General features: G+C 45.5%; 1 protein-coding gene across 1 annotated transcript in view; it reads left to right on the top strand.

Annotated features, from left to right (window-relative positions):
- slc7a11 (solute carrier family 7 member 11) overlaps positions 1-23,070 on the top strand; it is a 187,933-nt gene that overhangs the window by 16,722 nt on the left and 148,141 nt on the right. Inside the window, exon 3 of the mRNA XM_033020694.1 lies at positions 16,940-17,055. Coding sequence (XP_032876585.1) covers positions 16,940-17,055 — 116 coding nt within the window. The remainder of the gene's footprint in view (positions 1-16,939; positions 17,056-23,070) is intronic.

Below are 23,070 nucleotides of genomic sequence, written 5' to 3'. Positions count from 1 at the left end.
CTCTGGGATCTCCGTGCTTGCAGTGGGCCTGGGGGTCGGTGTCCCGTTGGTCCTGACATCTCCGGTGACTGGCACTGACCTGCTGGCATCGCTGACGTGAAGACAGTGCAAAGCCCCCGCGCCGGTGCAATGGGCGGGGAGCTGGAGAGGGGAGGGAAGGGGTCACACACATTGCCGGGAAGCAGAGGGGTGTAGGTGGTGTGAAACTGAAGGGAGCGACAATCTGCTGCTGCCTGCCCGCTGAGTTAAAAAGTTCCCACGCAAGACTCACGATACACTGTGTATCGTGAGTCTACCGTGGGAACTTTTTAACTCGGCAGCAAATTGTCAATTATTAACCCTCCCGCGCAATATACCCTCACCTTCTCTTTTATGAATGGGGATTTAGTTCCCCTTTCTTCGAGGACCGACCGGAGGTTCCGCTGTCACCTCTGCGGGCCGCCCTCGGTGAACGTCTTCAAGGACCTTTCTTCAAGGACCGAAAAAATGTCCGCTATTCGGAGCTTTTCGTTATTTGGAATTTCGGATAAAAGGTTGTGCACCTGTACTATACTTTCAAAACTCTGTGGTTGATTTTCGGGATTATTGACCCACTTTGATCCTTCCCTCATCCTGGAGAAGCCATACATCTTCAGGTGTAAAGACGAGTTATAAAGAACAGAATCAAGAGCAGAAAAACAAAATTACTGTAGTAACTCCACAGGCCAGGCAGCATCTGTGGAGGTAATTGCACAGCCGATTCGGGTCAGGACCCTTCTTCAGATTGATGGAGCAGAAGGGTGATAGTTGGTAAAGAAAGGAGAGAGAAACAGGTGAGGCAAGAACTAGCAAGTCATGGGTAGATTCAGGTGAGGAGGTGAGATGGGCGGAGATAGTAAACAAGGCTGGAGGTGGAGACAAAAGTGTGCAAATGTGGATTTTCATAAGAAGGACGATGGGGAATTAAATGTAAAACCTGGGGAGGGGTCGTAACTGGAAAGGAATGGCGTGTATGGGGGGGAAAGATGAGTGAAACAAAGGTTGCAGTGGGGGGGGGGGGGTGGGGGGGTGGCAGGAGCTGGAGCGTTACCTAAAATTGAAGAATTCTATGATTCAATGTTCATGCTGTTGGGTTGTAGGCTACCCAATGTGAATAAGAGGTGTTGTTCTTCTAGTTTGCGTGTGGCCTCACTCTGAGAGTGGGAAGAGAAGCTAAAATTGTTAACAACCGGAAGCTCCAGCAGGCAGTGGCGGAGAGAAAGGAACTGGTAGGCGAAACAGCCATGAGTCTACACTTGGTCTCACTGATTCACCATAGGTCTCATTGAGGGAAATTAATGCAGTAGAAAAAGGTGGAAGAGGCGCAAGTAAACCTGTTGGGGTCCCTGAAGCTAGATGATGAAGAAAGTGTAGGGATAGACCACGGAGGTCCGCTGGACTGGAGAGCGGCATCTTCGGCCTGGATCGATCGCCTCAGCGCAGAGGGAGAACAAGGAGGGAAGAGACGGAGACTAAGACTTTGCCTCCATCACAGTGAGGATGTGCTTGGTGAACTCACTGTGGTGGATGTTTAATTTGTGTTTATTGTATGTTTTGTTATTATTGATTCTGTGTATGACTGCAGGTAACATAATTTTGTTCAGATCGAAAGGTCTGAATGACAATAAAGGATCTATCTATCTATAAGTGTAGGTCGTAAATGTTGGTCGTATGACAGATCACGTAACGGTGGTAGATATCCTCCCCTTACATTAATCAACAGATTTTTTAAAATGATAGTTTTGTATCAATCGGATTAGTACTAAAAGATTAGTTGTTTTGAATTAATTAAAATTAAATTTCATGGCCTCTATGGTAGGATTTGAACTTTATTCTCTGGATTACTAATCGTTAATGTAATCATTATACCATTATTCTTAAGTAGCTCCTGTTGCAATTATTTGGCATATCAACTACAGGCAATTTCAGATGTTTCAGTTGAAAATAACCTGCAGTAATTTAGGTCATGATGAACCTTAAACTTCTTAAAGAGAAGATAATCAGTGCTTTGAACCAGTGATGGAAATCATTGTGAAACCTAAGAGATGTTTGGGATAATGCAAAGAGAGAGAGAGACATGGAGGCAAAAACCCATCTAAAGCTGATCTTGAAATCCTGGTTCAAGACGTGGTGTTACAAAAAGACATGTCGCTCGCTAGAATTTAGAAGATTGAGGGGGATCTTATAGAAACTTACAAAATTCTTAAGGGGTTGGACAGGCTAGATGCAGGAAGATTGTTCCTGATGTTGGGGAAGTCCAGAACAAGGGGTCACAGTTTAAGGATGAGGGGGAAATCTTTTAGCACCGAGATGAGAATCTCTGGAATTCTCTGCCACAGAAGGTAGTTGAGGCCAGTTCATTGGCTATATTTAAGAGGGAGTTAGATGTGGCCCTTGTGGCTAAAGGTATCAGGGGGTATGGAGAGAAGGCAGGTACAGGATACTGAGTTGGATGATCAGCCATGATCATATTGAATGATCGAAGGGCCGAATGGCCTACTCCTGCACCTATTTTCTATGTTTCTATGTTGCATTCAGCATCAGTTTCCGTGTGTACATTGATGGCTTCCAGCTCTTGTCTCCATTGTAGTACATTGATTTTTTTGTATGTTTAAATTGTTACACATTTGCTAAAAGTGAGCATTTGAAAAGCAACTTTTAGTTGAGGAGAACATTTGTCAATTAGTCAGTGTAAGTTATTTTCAGCAAAAGAGAAGAAGGGTAACTTTTGCTGAGTAATTGACAATTGCACTTTCCGAGTAAAAGTTGCTTTACAAATGCTCACTTCTAGCAAATGTATAACAACTTAAAGTTCTAAAAACAATGTACTACCTCAGACCATAAAGAGAAAGATGCTTTAAAATATAAACATAGAAGTATGAGAGGGTCCTCAAACTTGCTCTCCCATGCAATATCACAGTTTATTTGAGTGTGGCCTCAACTCTGGTTTCCTGCTTATTCCTATATCTCTTGATTAGTTACAGTATTAGTTCATAAGTTGATAAATTATTAACTAGGCATTGCTCAAAAGTTTTGAACAATCAATTGTTCGGTCAACTTTAAAGTGTGTTTACCTGTGGAGTGATTCCATAAATCCCATCAGAAAATTAGTCAACTGGATAATTGAGCATTTGAGCAGCAATTACCCTTGAAGATTGAACAAGTGTTTCAGTTTTGTTTTGTTTATTGTCACGTGTACCGAGGTACAGTGAACATTTTTTGTTGCGTGCTAACCAGTCAACAGAAAGACAATACATGATTATAATCAATGTCCTCAATGTCCCATAGCCGCAGTTTCTTAGGATGATCAGGTTGTCATAAAGTGGTGATTGCAAATTTCAAGAGATTTGCAGCAAAACACCTTCAATGCTATATTATACTGTAATAACTGAAAACATGCTCCACTCACGCGTAACCAGGGACATGCAAGCAGGGACATAAGCTTTCCCAATAATTGTCTGAATTATATATGTATACCATGAGGTGATAGGTATAGAAACATAGAAATTAGGTGCAGGAGTAGGCCATCCGGCCCTTCGAGCCTGCACCGCCATTCAATATGATCATGGCTGATCATCCAACTCAGTATCCTGTACCTGCCTTCTCTCCATACCCCCTGATCCCTTTAGCCACAAGGGCCACATCTAACTCCCTCTTAAATATAGCCGATGAACTTGCCTCAACTACCTTCTGTGGCAGATAATTCCAGAGATTCACCACTCTTTGTGTGAAAAATGTTTTTCTCATCTCGGTCCTAAAAGATTTCCCCCTTATCCTTAAACTGTGACCCCTTGTTCTGGACTTCCCCAACATCGGGAACAATCTTCCTGCATCTAGCCTGTCCAATCCCTTACGAATTTTGTAAGTTTCTATAAGATCCCCCCTCAATCTTCTAAATTCTAGCGAGTACAAGCTGAGTCTATCCAGTCTTTCTTCATATGAAAGTCCTGACTTCTCAGGAATCAGTCTGGTGAACATTCTCTTTACTCCCTCTATGGCAAGAATGTATTTTCTCAGATTAGGAGACCAACACTGTACGCAATACTCCAGGTGTGGTCTCAACAAGACCCTGTACAACTGCAGTAGAACCTCCCTGCTCCTATACTCAAATCCTTTTGCTATGAATGTATATGTGCACACATTGATAAGGAATATTAAGAGTGCATATGGCTTCTCACCCAAAGCCAGCAACTTTAAAATATTTCAGATGCAACTATGATGTATGTAGGTGTGCGATTATGACAAAATGGAATGAATGTGATGTTCTTGTTTCATTCTATTTTTGGCAGCCTATGTAATTGGAATATAAGAATTAATCTTAATGCATTTGCATAATTATAATGTGGCCAAATTAGAATGCATTAGCATTATAAACTGGTGACGGAGATGAAAAGGTTAGACATAATTTTGAAATAAAAGGTTGTATTTTAGTGGTCTGAGAAACGACTACTGGAGTTTTCAACAGATCTTTATTCGAAAGTTCAAGTTGCAGCAAACAGGCTTATCAGACACATCTGCCCACAACGGTGGTCAGCGCTGAACTAACGCGCACAAGGGAAAAACAACGCAAAAACAACAGCCCCTTCCGAGTCACGTGACCGCGGCTACCGAACGCCGGGTTCGATATCTGCGTGCGTTAGCAGGCGCCGCTACATGCCCCCCCCTCAGAATCCGCGGTACGGAAATGCATGGGTAAACGGACAGTACGACCACAACGCGTAGTCCGAGGTCGCGGGGTGAGTATAACATTTGGGACCGTTAAAACAGTACTGGAGGGACGCGAAAAACGCGAACGAGGGATGGGCGTAACAAAGGGGACCGGTGAAACGCGACTGGAGGTAACAGGTGCAGAGGGCGGCAAAACAGCAGGTTGACGCCGTGGAGCAGCCACTGTCACTGGGTTATCCTCGTCAACGTGTGCAAGCTTAAGGCGGCTCACGGAGACGAACTCTTCCCTACCACCCATGTCCAACGTGAACGTCGAAACACCAGTACTGAGCACCCTGTACGGACCTTCGTACACCCGCTGTAACGGCGAGCGATGAGTGTCTCTACAGAGAAAAACATAAGCACAATCCCGTAACATAGTAGGCACATGTACAGAAGACGAACCATGCCGGGCAGTGGGAACCACGACCAAAGCGTGTGCTCGCTCGCGAAGGTCCGCCAACAACTGTGAGGTGGAAACCACCTGGTCCGGAGGGACAGGCAAGAAATCCCCGGGAACCTGCAAAACCGAGCCATAAACCAACTCGGCCGAAGAGGCCTTGAGGTCCTCCTTAGGCATAGTTCTGATGCCCAGGAGGACCCAAGGTAACTGGTCGACCCAATCAGGGCTGGCGAGTCGGGCTTTTAACAACTTAAGGTGCCGATGGAACCGCTCAACCAACCCGTTGGACTCTGGGAGATAAGCGATAGTCTGGTGCAGCTTCGCGCCGTACAGCTGCGCCATACCACACCACAATGAAGACGTGAACTGGGCCCTCTTATCGGTGGTAATATGTGAGGGGACCCCGAAACGAGCGATCCAATGGGATACCTTGACCCTCACGCATGCTTCAGCAGAGGTATCCGCCAACGGGATTGCTTCCGCCCAACTGGTAAACCTGTCTACGATAGTCAGTAAGTGGGTAGCCACGGGCGAACAAGGCAAGGGACCTACCAGGTCTACATGGATGTGGAGGAACCTGCCGTCCAGGATGGCAAAATCCTGGACCGGCGGGTGCACGTGTCTCTGCACTTTGGAGGTCTGGCATGGGATGCAGGAATGAGCCCATGCAGCAACTTGCTTCCTTAACCCGTGCCAGACGAACTTTGCCGCGCCCAAGGCAGAGGTGGCGCGAATGGATGGGTGCGCTAGGCTGTGGATGGTGTTGAAGATCCAACGTCGCCAAGCGACTGGAACAGTAGGACGGGCTTTACCGGTGGAAATATCACAAACGACATGAAAGCTGGAGGCGCAACATGGTCCTTCGACGAGCTTCAGTCCTGATACGGCATTTCGATAAATCTCCATACCGGCATCCGCCCGTTGGGCGGCTGTAGGACGGGACAACGCATCGGCCACAACATTCAGCTTCCCTGCTAGATGCCGAATGTCGGACGTGAATTCGGAAATGTAGGCGAGGTGCCGTTGTTGTCAGGCAGACCAAGGGTCAGACACCTTGGTCAAAGCGAATGTTAGTGGCTTGTGGTCGGTAAACGCGGTGAACGTGCGCCCTTTCAGGAAATAACGAAAATGGCGGATTGCTAGGTAAAGTGCAAGGAGCTCCCTGTCGAAAGTGCTGTATTTAACTTCAGGGGCTCGCAGTTGCCTGCTGAAGAATGCAAGTGGTACCCAGCAATTACCTACGCACTGCTCGAGGACGGTGCCTACCGCTACGTCTGAAGCGTCCACGGTGAGAGCCATTTGGGCTGACGCCCTAGGATGTTCCAGCATAGTGGCGTTGGCCAATGAGGTCTTTGCACCATCGAACGCCTCCTGTGCCTCCTTGGACCAGACCAAGTCCTTAGGCTTACCGGCCAGGCATTGAAACAACGGCCGCATAATGATGGCTGCAGACGGGACAAATTGGTGCTAGAAGTTAACCATCCCGATAAACACTTGCAGACCCTTGACCGATAGAGGCTTGGTGATGCGACGTATAGCGTCGATTTTCTCGGGCAGTGAATGCACTCCGTGAGAGGTGATGCTATGACCTAAGAAAGAAATGGAGTGCAATCCGAACTGGCACTTCTCAGGGTTGATCACCAACCCGTGTTTGCGCAGCTGATCGAAAAGTAGGCGGAGGTGCTTGACATGCTTCGCCTGTGAGCTGCTGACTACCAGGATATCATCCAGGTAGATGAAGATAAACGGCAAACCCCGGCCGACCTGATCCATTAGCCTTTGGAACGCCTGAGCAGCGTTCTTCAAGCCAAAAGGCATTCTGAGCCATTCGAACAGGCCGAAAGGGATAATGGTGGCCATTTTAGGGACGTCGTCGGGGTGGACTGCGATTTAATTATTCCCGCGGATAAGGTCGACCTTCGAGAAGATAGTCGCACCTTCCAGATGGGCTGAGAAATCCTGGATGTTCGGGACTGGACATACTGCATTCCATACGGCTGTAGTTACTGCATTCAAACGCCTGTAATCGCCGCAAGGTCTCCAGCCCCCGGACGCTTTGGGCACCATGTGTAACGGGGAAGCCCAAGGTCTCTCCGACTTCCGGACAATCTCCATGTTTTCCATAAGATGGAACTCGTCTCGTGCGATGCGCAGTTTATCGGGCGGGAGAGGGCGCGCGCGGGCATGTACTGGCGGTCCCTCGGTGGGAATGTGATGGACCACGCTATGACGGGGCACGGCCCCGTTGAACTGGGGCATGAGCAACCCTGGAAAGTCGGCGAGTAGGGCTGCGAAAGGTTGCTGGATCTCAGCTACGTCGATGAGTTGCTGTAGGGGCGTTGAAGGGTTGCGCTGCGAATATCGCTCCCATTAACGTCCGAGAGGACGGGTCCCACCTTACTAGCACGAACGTCTCGGGCGCTTGGAGGCAGGATACTGTGCCTGTGGATTGGAGTTCCTATGGATTAGAGGATAGCTAATGTTATCCCACTTTTCAAGAAAGGAGCGAGAGAGAACGGGGAATTACAGACATGTTAGCCTGACTTCGGTGGTGGGAAAGATGCTGGAGTCAATTATTAAAGAGGTAATAATGGGGCATTTGGATAGCAGCAAAAGGATTAGTCCAAGTCAACATGGATTTATGAAAGGGAAATCATGCTTGACTAATCTTCTGGAATTTTTTGAGGATGTGACAAGTAAAATGGATGAAGGGGTGCCAGTGGATGTAGTGTATCTAGACTTTCAGAAAGCCTTTGATAAGGTCCCGCGCAGGAGACTGGTGACTAAAATTAGAGTACATGGTATTGGGGGCCGGATGTTGACATGGATTGAAAATTGGTTGGCAGACCGGAAGCAAAGAGTAGGAGTGAACGGGTCCTTTTCAAAATGGCAGGCAGCGGCGAGTGGAATGCCGCAAGGCTCGGTGTTGGGGCCGCAACTATTTACCATATATATTAATTATTTGGAAGAGGGAATTAGGAGCGGCACTAGCAAGTTTGCGGATGACACAAAGCTGGGTGGCAGTGTGAACTGTGAAGAGGATGTTTGGATGTTGCAGGGTGACCTGGACAGGTTGAGTGAGTGGGCAGATGCGTGGCAGATGCAGTATAATATAGATAAATGTGAGGTTATCCACTTTGACGGCAAAAACAAGGGGGCAGATTATTATCTCAATGGGGTTAGGTTAGGTAAGGGGGAGGTACAGCGAGACCTGGGTGTCCTTGTACACCGGTCACTGAAAGTGGGCGTTCAGGTACAGCAGGCAGTGAAGATAGCTAATGGAATGTTGGCCTTCATAACAAGAGGATTTCAGTATAGGAGTAAAGAGGTTCTTCTGCAGTTGTATTGGGTTCTGGTGAGACCACATCTGGAGTATTGTGTATAGTTTTGGTCTCCTAATTTGAGAAGGACATCCTTGTGATTGAAGCAGTGCAGCGTAGGTTCACGAGATTGATCCCTGGGATGGCGGGACTGTCATATGAGGAAAGATTGAAAAGACCTGGCTTGTATTCACTGGAGTTTAGAAGGATGAGGGGGATCTGAGAGAAACGTATAAAATTATAAAAGGACCTGACAAGCGAGATGCAGGAAAAATGTTCCCAATGTTGGGTGAGTCCAGAACCAGGGGACACAGTCTTAGAATAAAGGGGATGTCATTTATGACTGAGGTGAGAAGAAACTTTTTCACCCAGAGAGTTGTGAATTTATGGAATTCCCTGCCACAGAGGGCAGTGGAGGCCAAGTCACTGGATGGATTTAAGAGAGAGTTAGATAGAGCCCTAGGGACTAGTGGAGTCAAGGGATTTGGGGAGAAGTCAGGCACAGGTTATTGATAGGGGATGATCAGCCATGATCACAATGAATGGCGGTGCTGGCTCGAAGGGCCTAATGGCCTCCTCTTGCACCTATTTCTATGTTTCTATGTTTCTATACTAGCATGGGCACCAGAGTCCACCAGGAAACGGTGACCGGAAAGGCGATCGCGGACGAAGAGGCGTACGTTGGGGCCGATCGCATTCGCCTCTATGGACGATCGGCCGGGGCGTTTCCCAGAAACGAACAAGGGCTCCGACATCTTCAGGCTGCGGGTCCGTATCATTGGTGGTTGTAGCACCATCTGCGTTGACTGTAGACCAATGGCCGCGGCGATTCATCTTCGACGCTGGTGCTGGGTCTCTATTTCCTCCCGATGTCGGTTCGGCTGCACACATTGTGTGACCAGGGGGCAGGCGACGGCGTAAACGTCCCGCCATCTGTGCGCCCACAGTTCGTCGGCTCTTTCCGCGAGCCGCTACGTGTCGCTGAAATCAGCTCCCACTATCATTAGCTGTACTTCGTCGGGCATCTGCTCTAAGAACGCCTGTTCAATAAGCAGGCAAGGGCGGTGCCCGTCCATCAGGGCCAACATCTTTGCCATGATCGTCGATGGTCTTCGCTTGCCGATGCAGTCTATATGTAGCAGTCTTGCCGCCCTGTCTCTATGGGTAAGACCGTAAGCGTGAAATAACAGGGCCTTCAACCCTTTGTACTTGCTGCTGGACGGAGGGTCTCTGATATAGGGCAACAGCCTCGAGGCACAGTTCTGTGATAAAGGGCCTGTCCCACCAGCATGCGATTGCATGCGTCTAGCACGACCAAATGTGGTGGCTTGAGGCATACGGCCTCGTGAAGCCGGTCCCAATTCCAACCGCGGAGCTGTCTGGAGTTGTGCGGGGCTGGTCCCGAAATCATACTCACCAATCAGCTGGGCAGGAGGCGGGCCGACTGAATTTGGACTTCGCATGGCGTTGGACGGTTACGTCACCATGCAACGGCATGCCGGGCGGTGACGTCATCATGCCACTCCATGCGCTAGGCGTACGCCGTCAAGACGCTGCGTACGGCGTCAGGCCGCTGCTTTCGGCCGCTGCGTACGGCGTCAAGATGCTGCATACGGCATAGAGATGCTGAGTACGCCCATCGAGGCGCTGCGTATGGCCTCAATGCGGCTGCGGGCCGACAGGCCATTGCCGCGCGGAATTTTTGGACAGTGTCAATTTTTCTGTGCCCCGCGCGATATTGGGACCAGCACCGCATAACTCCATATGGCTCCAGCGATCGAAGTGGAACCAGCCCCGCGAGGCCGTACGGCTCAAGCAACCACGCTAGGTCGCGCTCGCCGCACGCAGTCGCCTGCTGGTGGGACAGGCCCTTAATGCTCCTACCACATGAAAATACATGGTGTCGTCGTGGTCGATGCGGTGTAGATGTAACTGTGCCTCCACATGGGCGAACCACACCTGAGGTTGATCAGGCCAAAAGGCTGGCAGTTTGAAGGCCGGTGCGCCCTGCCTCGTGCTGGCCGATTCTGCGGGAAGACCTTCTTCCTGCATAATTGTTCTTGTCTAACGACGGGTAGACAGGTCGGGGTCACCAATTTAGTGGTCTGAGAAATGACTACTGGAGTTTTCAACAGATCTTTATTCGAAAGTTCAAGTTGCAGCAAACAGGCTTATCAGACACGTCTGCCCACAACGGTGGTCAGCGGTGAACTAACGCGCGCAAGCGAAAAACTGCGCGAAAACAACAGCCTCTCCCGAGCCACGTGACCGCGGCTTCCGAACGCGTGCGCTAGTAGGCGCCGCTACAGTATCAAGCCAGTAAATGTTCAATTAACCAACAGGGCTTGCAACCACACAGTTGGAGGTACTAGTGATGTGCTGAGCATAGAGCACAAGCAAAAGAGGGCAACGGAGAGAATGCCAATTAAAATTACACTAGCAGAAGCAGCAAAGTGGCTTCAGAGGTTGCGGATGAGTACTGTGGGCTAGGACAAACACAGTTCTTTTAGAGGGGAACAAAACTAAGCAGGTACATTGCAGCCACCAGAATATTTTGGCGTGTTTGCAAGGTAACAGTTAGTGGCTTTAGATAACATGAAAAGGTCACTACATCTAAGCTGTCTGTAAATAAAACTACTTGTGGCTGATTGCATCAGTCGACCAACTTCAATGGCCACAAATTGGCTCAGAAAATTGGAGCTTGACTGGAAAGAGATGTTTAGCATCGATGCTTCAAAATTTTATCCAAGGAAATCAAGAGGAGAAAGTTGTTATGGTGCCTATATTCGACTGAAAATTCAATTCCTTATGGTAATGGTCTAATGCTCTGGATGGGTTTGGAAATGAACAGAAGATGTGTTTCTCTGAGCTTCTGGTTGCTGTAGGTATAAGCCCTAGCTTGTAGCTGATTTGGTTATGTGCTAAATGATAAACCATCGTTCATGAGTTTATGGAAATGTCATCTCTTCCCATTTGCCTTGATACGCGCATTTTATTTAAGGCTGCTTCTGATGGAAGTCAATAGCATTCTGCAAAGGGATAGCAGGGCCTTTTAAAAAATGATTCATTACATCTATAATCTCTTTTCTGCCCCACTTCCAAGCTTTTTCCACAATTGACCCATCACCCAGTTAAAGATACTCATAAAGGCTGGCACTAACTCACACACTGGAAGCCCAGGCATTAACCTGGCAACTATCTCACCAAGTAAAGCACTCTGTACTTGGGTTACTGTGCTGCCCACCTGACATTACCATTGGACTTAGCCTCCTTTTAAATAAATGTTTCACCCTAATATCTAAGCACTCATAGGACAGTTCACAGTATTTATATAGGTCATAAGGGATAGGAGTAGAATTAGGCCATTTGGCCCATCAATTCTAATCCATCATTCAATCATAGCTGATTTATCTCTCCCTCCTAACCCCATTCTCCTGCCTTCTCCACATAGCCTCTGATGCTTGTACTAATCAGGAATCTATCTATCTCTGCCTTAAAAATATCCACTGGCTTGGCATCCACAGCCTTCTGTGGCAAAGAATTACACAGATTCCCCACACTATGACTAAAGAAATTTTGCCTCATCTCCTTCTTAAAAGAACGTCCTTTAATTCTGAGGCTATGACCTCTAGTCCTGGACTCTCCCACTAGTGGGAGATTATACACACAGACCACACAGGCGGCAAAGGAGATCATGATTGAGCCTGGTTGCTAGGGCATAACAAATCTATTATGTAGACACAAAGAACGACAACTAGAAGGTATCACTCCAAAAGATCATACCATCTTTAGATCAGAATGCTAAGTTGACTCGATTTTCAGCAGCCAAGGCTTGATCTGGTTGTAAACTAACCTTACAGAAAATGGCATTGTGGAACAAATGTTGATCTACAACTTCTTTGTTTCCCTATGTCCTGAAAGGTTTTATTATTAAGAATCAGCTCTTTCTTCATGAGGCCATCAGAAATTGGAGCAAGATGCTGGTACAAATGGGGCCTTGAATGCTGCTATTATTTTAATTAACACCAGGGGCTGGCTCATCTGCTTGGACATCCTTCCTGATGAAGGGGCTCGATCCAAAACGTCACCAATTCCTTTTCTCCAGAGATGCTGTCTGACCCGCTGAGTTACTCCAGGTTTTTGTATCTATAATCCATGCCCCCTGATGGTATGTGATCACTATATATTCCTCTTGCTGTCCACTCTAGCCTCCTAGATCTTGATCCACTTTGCAACAATTGCCATTCAGTGACGTGCGAGGTGGTTACATGATCAGATCACTCTTCCTAACTTCCTCTTAACCTTATATGGATCACCCTCTCCTCCACTCCCTCTCCACACCATACCTCTTCAGCCATTACACTCCTTTAAGCTCTCGCCTCACATGGCTATACACTAGCCTCATATTAGTCTTCAGCTCCCAATCCTGACTGTTCTGCTCCTTGGCTGCCGGGCAGAGCCACGTTCCAGTGTCCATGTCACATTCTTTGCCAAGCTCCTGCCCCAACTCTCTCATGCACTCGGCCCCATTGCCACCACGTTCCGTCTGCATACCCAGTGCTTTTTCCACTAGGCCCATCCCCCACTTAGCTCTCTCTATGTACCAGGCCACTTAGAACATAGTGCAGCACAAGAACAGGCCCTTAAGCCCACAATGTCTGCCGAACATGATGCCAAGACCATCTCTTATCTATGTGCACATAATCCCTATCCCTCCATTCCCTGCATGTACATATACCTATCCAAAAGTCACTTCTGTGCCATTCCCACTCTCTATCCATATGTCTCATCTTATCCTCACTGTGCTCTGTCCTTAGAACCACCCACATCTCTCACTGCACCTGGTCCCATTCCCATTCCGCATTTTCTGCATGTTTGGCCCTATTCCCACTCCATTCTGTCCCCATTGCCCATTCCACTCCGCCCGCACACCCGCAGCATTCCCATTCCATTTTGTCTGCACACCTGGGCCTATTCTGTAGAAGGGTCTCAACCTGGAACATCAGCCATTCCTTCTATCCAGAGATGCTGCCTGTCCCCCTGAGTTAGTCCAGATTTGTGTGTCTACCATGTTCTGTCCCCACAACTGACCCCATTGTGCTACGTCTGCTCTCCCATCTGCTTTCCCACCAGCATTCCCTCTGCACGCTTGGACCCTTTCCACAGTCACACTCCATCCCCTCAGCTGTCCATGATCTCGGCCATACTCAGGCTCACCTCTCCATTGGGAGCTATTCGTAGGGTCTGGGACAACCACGACAGACCTTGCAGGGAAGGCCAGTGATCTCTGTTGTCAGTAGATTCTAATCATTTGAAGCTCCATTTCAGAGGGATAACATCCACATCTTTGGAAGGCAGTGTACGTCCAGCTGTCGCCAGAGATTATGGTTGCTTTGCATGATATTGTCAGCACACCTTCAGAATTCTTGTCTAATTGAACTAGGTTTAACCTAGACATTGGAACAAATTGTACTCATTTTGTCAAGATTTATCAAGAGGCAATCCTTTGTTTATAAAACACTCACCCAACCTCCCTGCACTGGCTAGTGTCCAGCTTTCCAATAACATTGTTGTACTGAATTTGAATTGGGAATGTTTCCAACCCTTCACTTGCTTCTGTGGCATTTGATTGCAGTAGAAGAAATATATATATAATTTTAAAATGTTTAATCACGTAGATGAGAAATTGGATAATTTATCACTCTTTCTTCTCATTGTAAACAACCCTACATTCTATGTTGGATAAAGGCTTTTTACAATGGAAAAATCATGGAATTAAAAAGATGGGTCATCTCTATAGGAAAGGTACCTTTCGTTCATTTCAGGAGTTACAACAAACTTACGGACTCCACTCAAATGACTATTTCAGATATTTACAACTTAGAGATTATGTTAAATCAAATACACAAGACTATAGAACTAGAGATCCAGAAACTCTTGATGAATGTTTGAATAAACATTCTAATACAGATAAATTAATATCTGATATCTATAATATCCTATTAGATAGTGAGGCACCACCGACGGAATTATATAGGCAAACATGGGAAAATGAACTAGGCCAACCAATAATGAAAGATATTTGAGACGAAAGTTTACAACATATACATCAATGCTCGTTAAATGCCAGACATTCTTTAATACAATTTAAAGTATTACATACGTTACATTACTCAAAAACGAAATTAAATAGAATCTTCCCACTTATTTCTCCTATTAGTGAAAAATGTCAGCATTTAGATGCTAACTTAACTCACACATTTGTAAATTGTATAAAAATTAAAAAATTTTGGACGGAAATTAAAAAAATAATTTCTGAAGTTTTCAATGCCCAATTGGATCCCGACTCAAAACTAATAATACTAGGAATATCAGAACAAAGCCTAACACTTACTACAAGCCAAATAAACTTTCTCGACTATAGTATAATAACTGGGAAAAAATTAATATTAAAATTTTGGAAAGGCCTATAACCCCCATAATTAAAATGTGGATTATGGAAATGACCAAGACCTTACATTTGGAAAGAACTAGACTTGTCTTAATGGACAAACAAGAACTTTTCGTCAGAATACGGTCTCCATTTATTGACTATTTGAAGGGGTAGAATGGTTCGGCACGGAAAACTGACTGAAGCTCGAACTCAGGATTAGATGAAAAGTTATACTTAATAATTTTCGAATCTATCTCCAATGTTGTATTATTAGTAAATTATTCCATTCTTCTTTATCATGCTTTCTCTCTTTATTATTTTCTATCTATAAAAAAAATAGAAGCAGTCTTTAAATAATTGATAATATTAACAATGTATGACTGATATACATGAAATGTTCTTATTATGTACTTGTTTCTAAAAAAAATCTTTTTTTATTTTATTTTAATAAATAAATAAATAAATTAATTAAAATAAAATCAGGTGCAGAATTTCATTCGCGAATGGGGCTGACATGTAAACCTGCATATTTTCTTTTATTTTTCATAAATCATATTCAACTTAAAGAGGTTGAGAAAGTAGATTGCATCTGACAAGGGATGTAGTCAGAGGAGATTATTTATTCTTTCGACAGATACCAAGACCTGTCTCAACAGATTTAAGAAGGAGCCTCCTTACAGTTCCTTTGTGCATTCAGTAGCTGGAGTGCTAATGGCACTGCGCGCTATCCTTGAGATGGCTGCTATCCATCCCCTTCTGGGATACATGTTTGGCTAGAATGTCTGACAAAGGATGCAGGGGCCTTTGCCAAGCTGCATTCTGTACAGTTGCATAACACAGGACTGCTGCGAGGAGATTATTGAGTCACTACCACGTGGACTTTGCTGTGCCTGAAACTTGCTATGCCTTTCAGTGCCAGGAACTTCCACAAATTACTGTTGCAGATTGGTACAATACAAGGTCCAGGACTATGTACTAAGGGGTGCACTGAAATTGAATACAGCTGCAGCGTAGACTGTGGGAAAGGCCACAACTTAGCCTCCTCCCACTGTTCAACTGCACATTGAGGTGCAAAGATACTGGGTTACTAAGCCAATTCAAAGTGCTGGAGTAACTCAGTAGGTCCGGAGCCATATCTAGAAGGCATGGATAGGCGACGTTTCGAGTCAGGACCATTCTTCAGACTGATTGGACACATGAAAGAAAATTTGAATTCCTGCTGATATAATGTAAATTTATGCAATTGGAACAAAGTGTCTTGTGTTGTAAAAGGGACATTTGAATATTCTATATTTGCAATTTTTAAAGAAAAATTAACATTTGTTCCGTGTGGCAAGTACAGTAGGTCCTTCCCTGTCATACTCTTCCTGTATAGTCACTGCATGCGGCTCTCAAGCCAGACCTGGTGGGTATTCATCATGCAGCTCTGTGTGGAAAGTGCATTTGCCAAGGTCTGGAAAGGAATAGATTTAGTTTAGTTTAGTTTAATGATACAGTGAGGAAGCAGGCCGTTCGGCCCAATGAGACCGCGCCAACCAGCGATCCCTGCACGTTAACACTACTCTACACACTAGGGACAATTTACATTTATACCCAGCCAATTAATCTACAAACGAATGAAGTGGCATTGTCAAAAGATAACCTGAAAACAGGACTGAAGCTCCTGAGCAGTAGGCTGGGACAATTAACAGCTGGAAGCTGCTGGAAGATCATCAACTCTTTTGTAGGATATATTCGACATATAGAGAATGAACAGGAGGAGGAGGAGATTCTCCATCAATCATAATGTTCACCATGCACCACCTTCACTTTTTTTTTTAAGGAGGCAAAATCAAACACAGCACAATTGAATTTCAAAATGCATACTCCTATTAGTTAGCTTTTTCTGTTGGGAACCTTCATGGATAATTAAAATAACACTTTGATTTAACTGAAGAAGGGTCTTAAGTATAATTTCTGTTTGGCTGAGTCAATGTGCCAATGATGCTTCTGCAAGTAAGATTTTTATTGTACCTGTACTTCACCAAAAATAATATTATCACATTGCTTTCTGTGCAGACCTGCCTCCACTGCTGTTATATCTTTGGCATTCGGTCAGTACGTATTGCAACCATTATTTATGCCATGTGGAGTTCCAGAGATTGCGGCTAAGATCACCACCACCATTGGAATCAGTAAGTTCTCTTGCATTGTCATCTCTGAAGCTACTTTTGTTTCTGTTCAACAGTTCGAGTATTGTCATTTATGTAAAATACCAGGCTGGTCAGGCAGAATCTCCGGAGAACACGGGGAGGTGACATCTTGGCTCAAGTCCTTCTTTAGAATGATTGTAGTCGGGGTGGGGGGGAAGGAAGCTGGAAGAGAGGTGGTGGGTGGGAAGCCTGGCCAGTGATAGGTCGATACAGGTGATGGGGGGAGGGGGGAGGTTTAATTGGCAGATAGTTGGACAAAGGCCAGAGATGCAAAGACAACAAGAAGTGTGAAATGAACAGATGAGGATAGAAGAGGTGTGAAATGTGGATAGAGATGGAAGGAGATGGGGGGAATGGGAAACATGAAATGGCTGCATTTCTCTATTATAGACATGACTGCACTTCAAAAGTATTTCATTAGCTATAAAATGTTTGGTACATTCAGAAGTTTTTGATACCACACTTATATATACAGAAATGTACAAAATATTACTGCCACTGCACTTTTTTTCATTGAATCAATTCTGCTTACTTTATAATATTTGTGATGTGTTAAATAACATACTTCTGGCTTCTCTGAACAGTGAACACCATCAATCTTTTGCTTTTGTAATGCACAGTAATGTTCCAGCAGCCTGAATGATGAATGTATCCGCGGAAGCATTTCCCATGTATGCCTTAGGCTCTGTAATTTACTAAAATAAAGAGATTTAAAGGCCTCATTTCAGAGGTATGTACTATTCCAAACTGGCTTACAAAATGTTACTGGAATATTGCCGAAGGTGACTTTGGATAATGCTGGAGTATAGGCAAGTTCTACTTACAATAACAGATCCATGACATGGGAGCTTCAAGCAAGGATGTATATTCTGGATATACTTATTCTGGATGTATATTCTGGATGTCCACAGTAAGGAACTCACTGCATGTTCTTACATTGTATTACGGCATCCGTTGTCCTCTGACAACGTGACTTGGTTTAGTTTAGTTTTGATAAGATATACAGCATGGAAACAGGCCGTTCGGCCGACTGTCCACACTGACCAACGATCATCCATACACCAGTTCTATGTTATCACAGTTTTGCATCCTATACACCAGGGGCAATTTACAGAAGCCAATTAACCTACAAACCTGCCATCTTTGGGATGAGGGTGGAAACTGAAGCACCAGAGAAAACCCACGCAGTCACGGGAGAACGTGCAAACTCCGTTCAGACCGCACCCGTAATCAGCATCGATCCCAGGTCTCTGGCAATGTAAGGCAGCAAAACTACCACTGCACCACCATGCTACCCTATTTGCCGACTTATTTACATAACATTTTGCAAAGAGCACAATCACACCTATATTTCACTGGAATATCGAGGTCTTAATAGAGCAAGTGACATGAGTGATGAAACCTCAATGCTGCTCCTGGTTTGAAGGAAGAAGAGAAGTTCAAGGCATGAGACCCAATGTGCCATCACCTTCATGAAGCCAGTCAGCAACTGTGGATAGATAAACTTAGTGAATATTTTATGTCCAAGATTCTTTGTCAGAACTGGGAGAGATAAAGATTTTGTTGCACAGAAGGTGATGGGAGGAATGGATGGAATGAAGGATATATAGGAATGGAGGCCTCACTATTTTATTCCATGTGTTTATAAATGCAGGATGTTAAATCCTCTGCAATAACATTGACTCACACTGTTTTCAAAGTGATCCACAGTTCTACTTTACTCTCAGATGCATGTCTCTAACTGCCCTACTAACCCATTTGTTATGGTCTCATCATTTGACATATTCCCCTCAAACTGCGGAGCATCTTGGACAATACAACTCACCCCTTCCATGACACACTGGTCAACCGGAGGAGTACCTTCAGACTAGTTCCACCTAGATACATTATCCTCCTTCCCTATGGCTATCAAACTGAACAACTCCCCCCCCCCTTCTGTCACGGGCTAGACTGACTCCTCTCTCCCCCCTGTTGTGTAATGAGACCCATCCACAGGAGTAACAACTCATAGTCCTTTATTGTAACACATGCGGAGGAAACATTACATGTTATCGTCTCCGTAGTCAGCATCAAGTCTGACCGTGAGATGGTGATGTACTGTTATCAATAGTGTAGTGATGAAGATCCAGACTGGACTACATATGGAATGTGCAACATGCATAATGGGTGTGCTGATAGATATAGTGAATATGTAGTGTGGTGATGTGTGGTGTCTATGTGTGGTGATAGATATAGTAAAGGTAGGCTAATATAGTCAATCTACATCCTTCCTCTTAAGGAATTAACCCATAATAAAATAGTTATGATAATTAAATGTTAAGAATACACCGCAACATGCAAAATATATGTACCACTGATTACATGTGGTAAGTATAAGTAGGCTGAAGGGAATAACACCAAAGGCAGTTCAAACGTAATCCTGGTACTTTGGGTTAGGCTTGCAGGTGCGACCTGCACATGTATGGTACAGTCCCGCATCCCCTCCCTTCACCGGAGATGAGATCGGTGGTAGAACAGGAGCAGGAGAATGAAGCAGCATCGCCGGCGGCGAAACTTGAGACCTTGGCAGGAGTCGAGGTGGCGTGGTCATAGACGCGACGATTGGAGCAGGAGTGGCAAACAACGGTGGTATGATTGGGCCGGGGCCGTTTGATGGGAATGGAAGTATGCTTGTTTGATCAGGATGATCTACAAGTACTGGCTGGTAAATTGACTGCTGTTGTCGGAAGATAGTTGATAGGGAGCCCCGTGGACAGAGAAGTGGCGTACCAGCTGCGGAGGTGGGGCTATGGAGTATATCAATTTCAAACCATCCGGAGAAGGAGTCTATTAAGACCAGGTATTGTTTGCCATGCCAATCAAAAATGTCAGTTGCCACAGTGGACCATGGGAGGTCAGGAACTGGGTATGGGAGAAATGGCTGTTTTGGTTGGTGTTGTGCCAAACTGTTGCACATTGCACAGGACTTTATCTTCTCACGCACAAAAGTCTGTCCAGGCCAGAAAAACATGCCTTTCGCTCTTAGAATAGTCGCCTCTGCGCCTGGGTGTCCCCATGGTCGGCATCAAAGCACTTGTTGTGTAGGGAGTCAGGAATTACAGCTTTGTGGCCCTTTACGTAATACCATCTTGTAGTACCAGTTCGTCACGAACGGAGAAGAAGGGCCAAATTGGGAGTGATATTCTGTTTTGCTTGTCCAGCCACCCATGCTGTATGACAGAGGAGAGTAATCGTGAGGAATTGTCAGCACCAGTCTGGGCTCCTAGGTCTTCCAAACAGGAAGAAGAAACATAGGAGACCATCATGACAATGAAACTGTCATCATCCGTTGATGGTTTCTCGCAGGTCTTATGTGGAGCTCGTGACAGAGTATCAGCCAAGTGCATGTCCTTGCCACATTTGTAAATCAGAGTAATGTCATACTTCTGTAGTTGTAGCATCATACGTTGGGAGACGTGCTGGAGCAGCATGCATCGATTTGTTTAGAATGCAGATCAGTAGTTGATGGTATGTTTCAATTGTGACTGTTTTTCCAAAGATAAAGTCATTGAATTTCTTGCAGGCGAAAACGACCACGAGCAGTTCCTTTTCAATCTGAACGTAGCATTGTCCTGTGTCAGTTTTAATGCGAGAAGCATAGGCAACAGGTCTGTTACCATCACCATTGTTTTGGAGGCAGGCTGCTCCTAAACCATACTGGGAGGCATCGCAAGTTAGTGTAACAGGCAGCTTTACATCGATGTAAGTGAAGGTGGGGGCACAAGACATCTGTTGTTTAAGAGTGTCAAACGCCCTCTGCTGTTGCTCATGCAAGGACCATACAGTATCTTTGTGAGTTAGCTGGTGCAGTGGGGCTGATAGTTCGCTGAAATTCCCCAAGTAGCTTACCATTCCAAGGAATCTCTGCAGGCTGGTTACATCTGTGGGTGCTGGCAACTCGTTGATTGCAATGGCCTTTGATGCATCGGGTTTGAGACCGTCATTGGTGAATACATGACCCACGTAGTTCACCTCACTCAGCTGGAAATTGCGCTTTAGGGGGATAAACTTGAGGTTGATTTCCTTGGCGCGGTCTAGAACCCTCTTTAATTTTGCACAGTGTTCCTGGCTATTTTGTCCAGCAATGAGAATGTCAACAACAATAATTGAGCATGGGTAACCAGCAAATTGTTGTTCCATGGTGCGCTGAAATACTTCACTTGTCGAGTTTATGCCGAACGGCATGCGTATGAATTTGTAACGTCCTAAAGGTGGTTAGCTTGGAAGAGTTGTGATCCAAAGGAATCTGCCAGAATGAATTCTTTGCATCTAGAACTGAGAATACTGTTGCCTTGCCCAGCCGCGCTGCGACGACTGCCACTGTGCGCATGAGATAGTGTGGTTGTTTAATGGCAGTGTTTAAATCTTTAGGATTGATACAAATCCGTATTTCTTCCTCATTCTTTTTTGTTGCTACGACCATGGTTGAGACCCAGTCCGATGGGATCAGCAACAGGAGCAATCACACCTAGAGTTTCCATCCTGTTGAGTTATTTTTGTACGCGATACTGCATGGCATGGGGAACCCGGTGGGCAGGACAGACAACTGGCTGTACAAAAGGTGACCAAGCCTAGGTCATTGCAGGCATCAATGCCAAGCATAGAAGTCACTTTCTCTTGGACAATAAAGATGCTCAGATTGTATACACGGGACACTAGATGGCACTGTAGCTCGACTCTCCCAACAGGGTGCACCTCACCTCCCCCAAAAGGGAGTAACATAGCAGTAGTTTGTTTAATGACTTCAACATTCCGAATCCTGTGGAGCTTAGATAAGGACAGAACATTGCAACACGCTTCTGTGTTGAGTTTAGCAATAACATTCACACCGTTAATAAGGAGGGTGATTATGGGATCTCAGTGTTTACAAGACAATTCTGACAAGGAATGTATGTTGACACTCAGTCCATCGATAGTAGGCAGCACAGCCTCGTTAGGCAGAGGGATTGCTCTTGGCGTTAAGTGGGAAGGTTCTGACTGTAGCAGGTGGACAGATTGCTTTGTCTCAACTCTATTCCCACGCAAGCGACAGGAGAGGATGAAGTTATTTCTGCGTTTACAGTAATGGCCTTTTTCCAAAAGCAGGGCATTTGTTCACAAATGCCAACATGTGAACCTCCACAGTTCCCACATTGGTAAATCCGGCATTGGATCTGACAGGCACTTCTGAAGGCTGGCGCTGAGCATGATAAAATGTGCCGGCAAGATTTACATCATAAGCAGAATGAGGACCCGGTCTCAAAGATTTAGTGTGAGAGTTTGTCACTCTGCAAAACGACAGCGATTCTCAGCCCTTTCCAGAGTGAGGTCTGCATCACGTATAAGTTAATCTCGCACCTTGTCATTGAGAATACCATATACCAGCCTGTCACGAATGAAACTATCACAGAAGTTTTCGAACTTGCATCGGCTAGAGATGTGCTTTAAAGAACTGATATGGGCTTCGACTGGCTCACCTTGCCTCTGGCTGCGCACAAAAAAACTGTGGCGCTCCATTACGAGATTGGTGCGTAACTCACACAGTTGTCTGAACTTGTTCATTAGGCAGTCGGGATCGTCTATAGATTCCACAGGACGACCTAAACAGCCACGGGATTAACCTGAGCTGGAGTGTAATAGAATTGGCGTGCACATCGAATGGCTTCTGTGCCAGCCAAATTGAGGAGAATAGATGCACGAATACCTGGCGCAGCAGCATGATGTGCTGCACAGATATATACGGTGAAGTCCTCTTTGAAGATGTGGGTCAGGCTTATGAAATGTAGCAGCCATAGTGAAATAACAAACAGAATGGAAAAAAAAAAAACTAAAACAAACTGGAACCAAACTAGGCGAATAAGGGGTCCAAACCTTCTGACACTATGTTGTGTAATGAGACCCATACACAGGAGTAACAACTCATAATCCTTTATTGTAACACAAGCGGAAGAAACATTACATGCTATCGTCTCCGTAGTC

This window comes from Amblyraja radiata, chromosome 1 (genome assembly GCF_010909765.2).
Source record: "Amblyraja radiata isolate CabotCenter1 chromosome 1, sAmbRad1.1.pri, whole genome shotgun sequence".
NCBI lineage: Eukaryota > Metazoa > Chordata > Chondrichthyes > Rajiformes > Rajidae > Amblyraja > Amblyraja radiata.
Note: the sequence above shows the minus strand (reverse complement) of the source record. Positions and strands in the feature narration are given on the sequence as shown.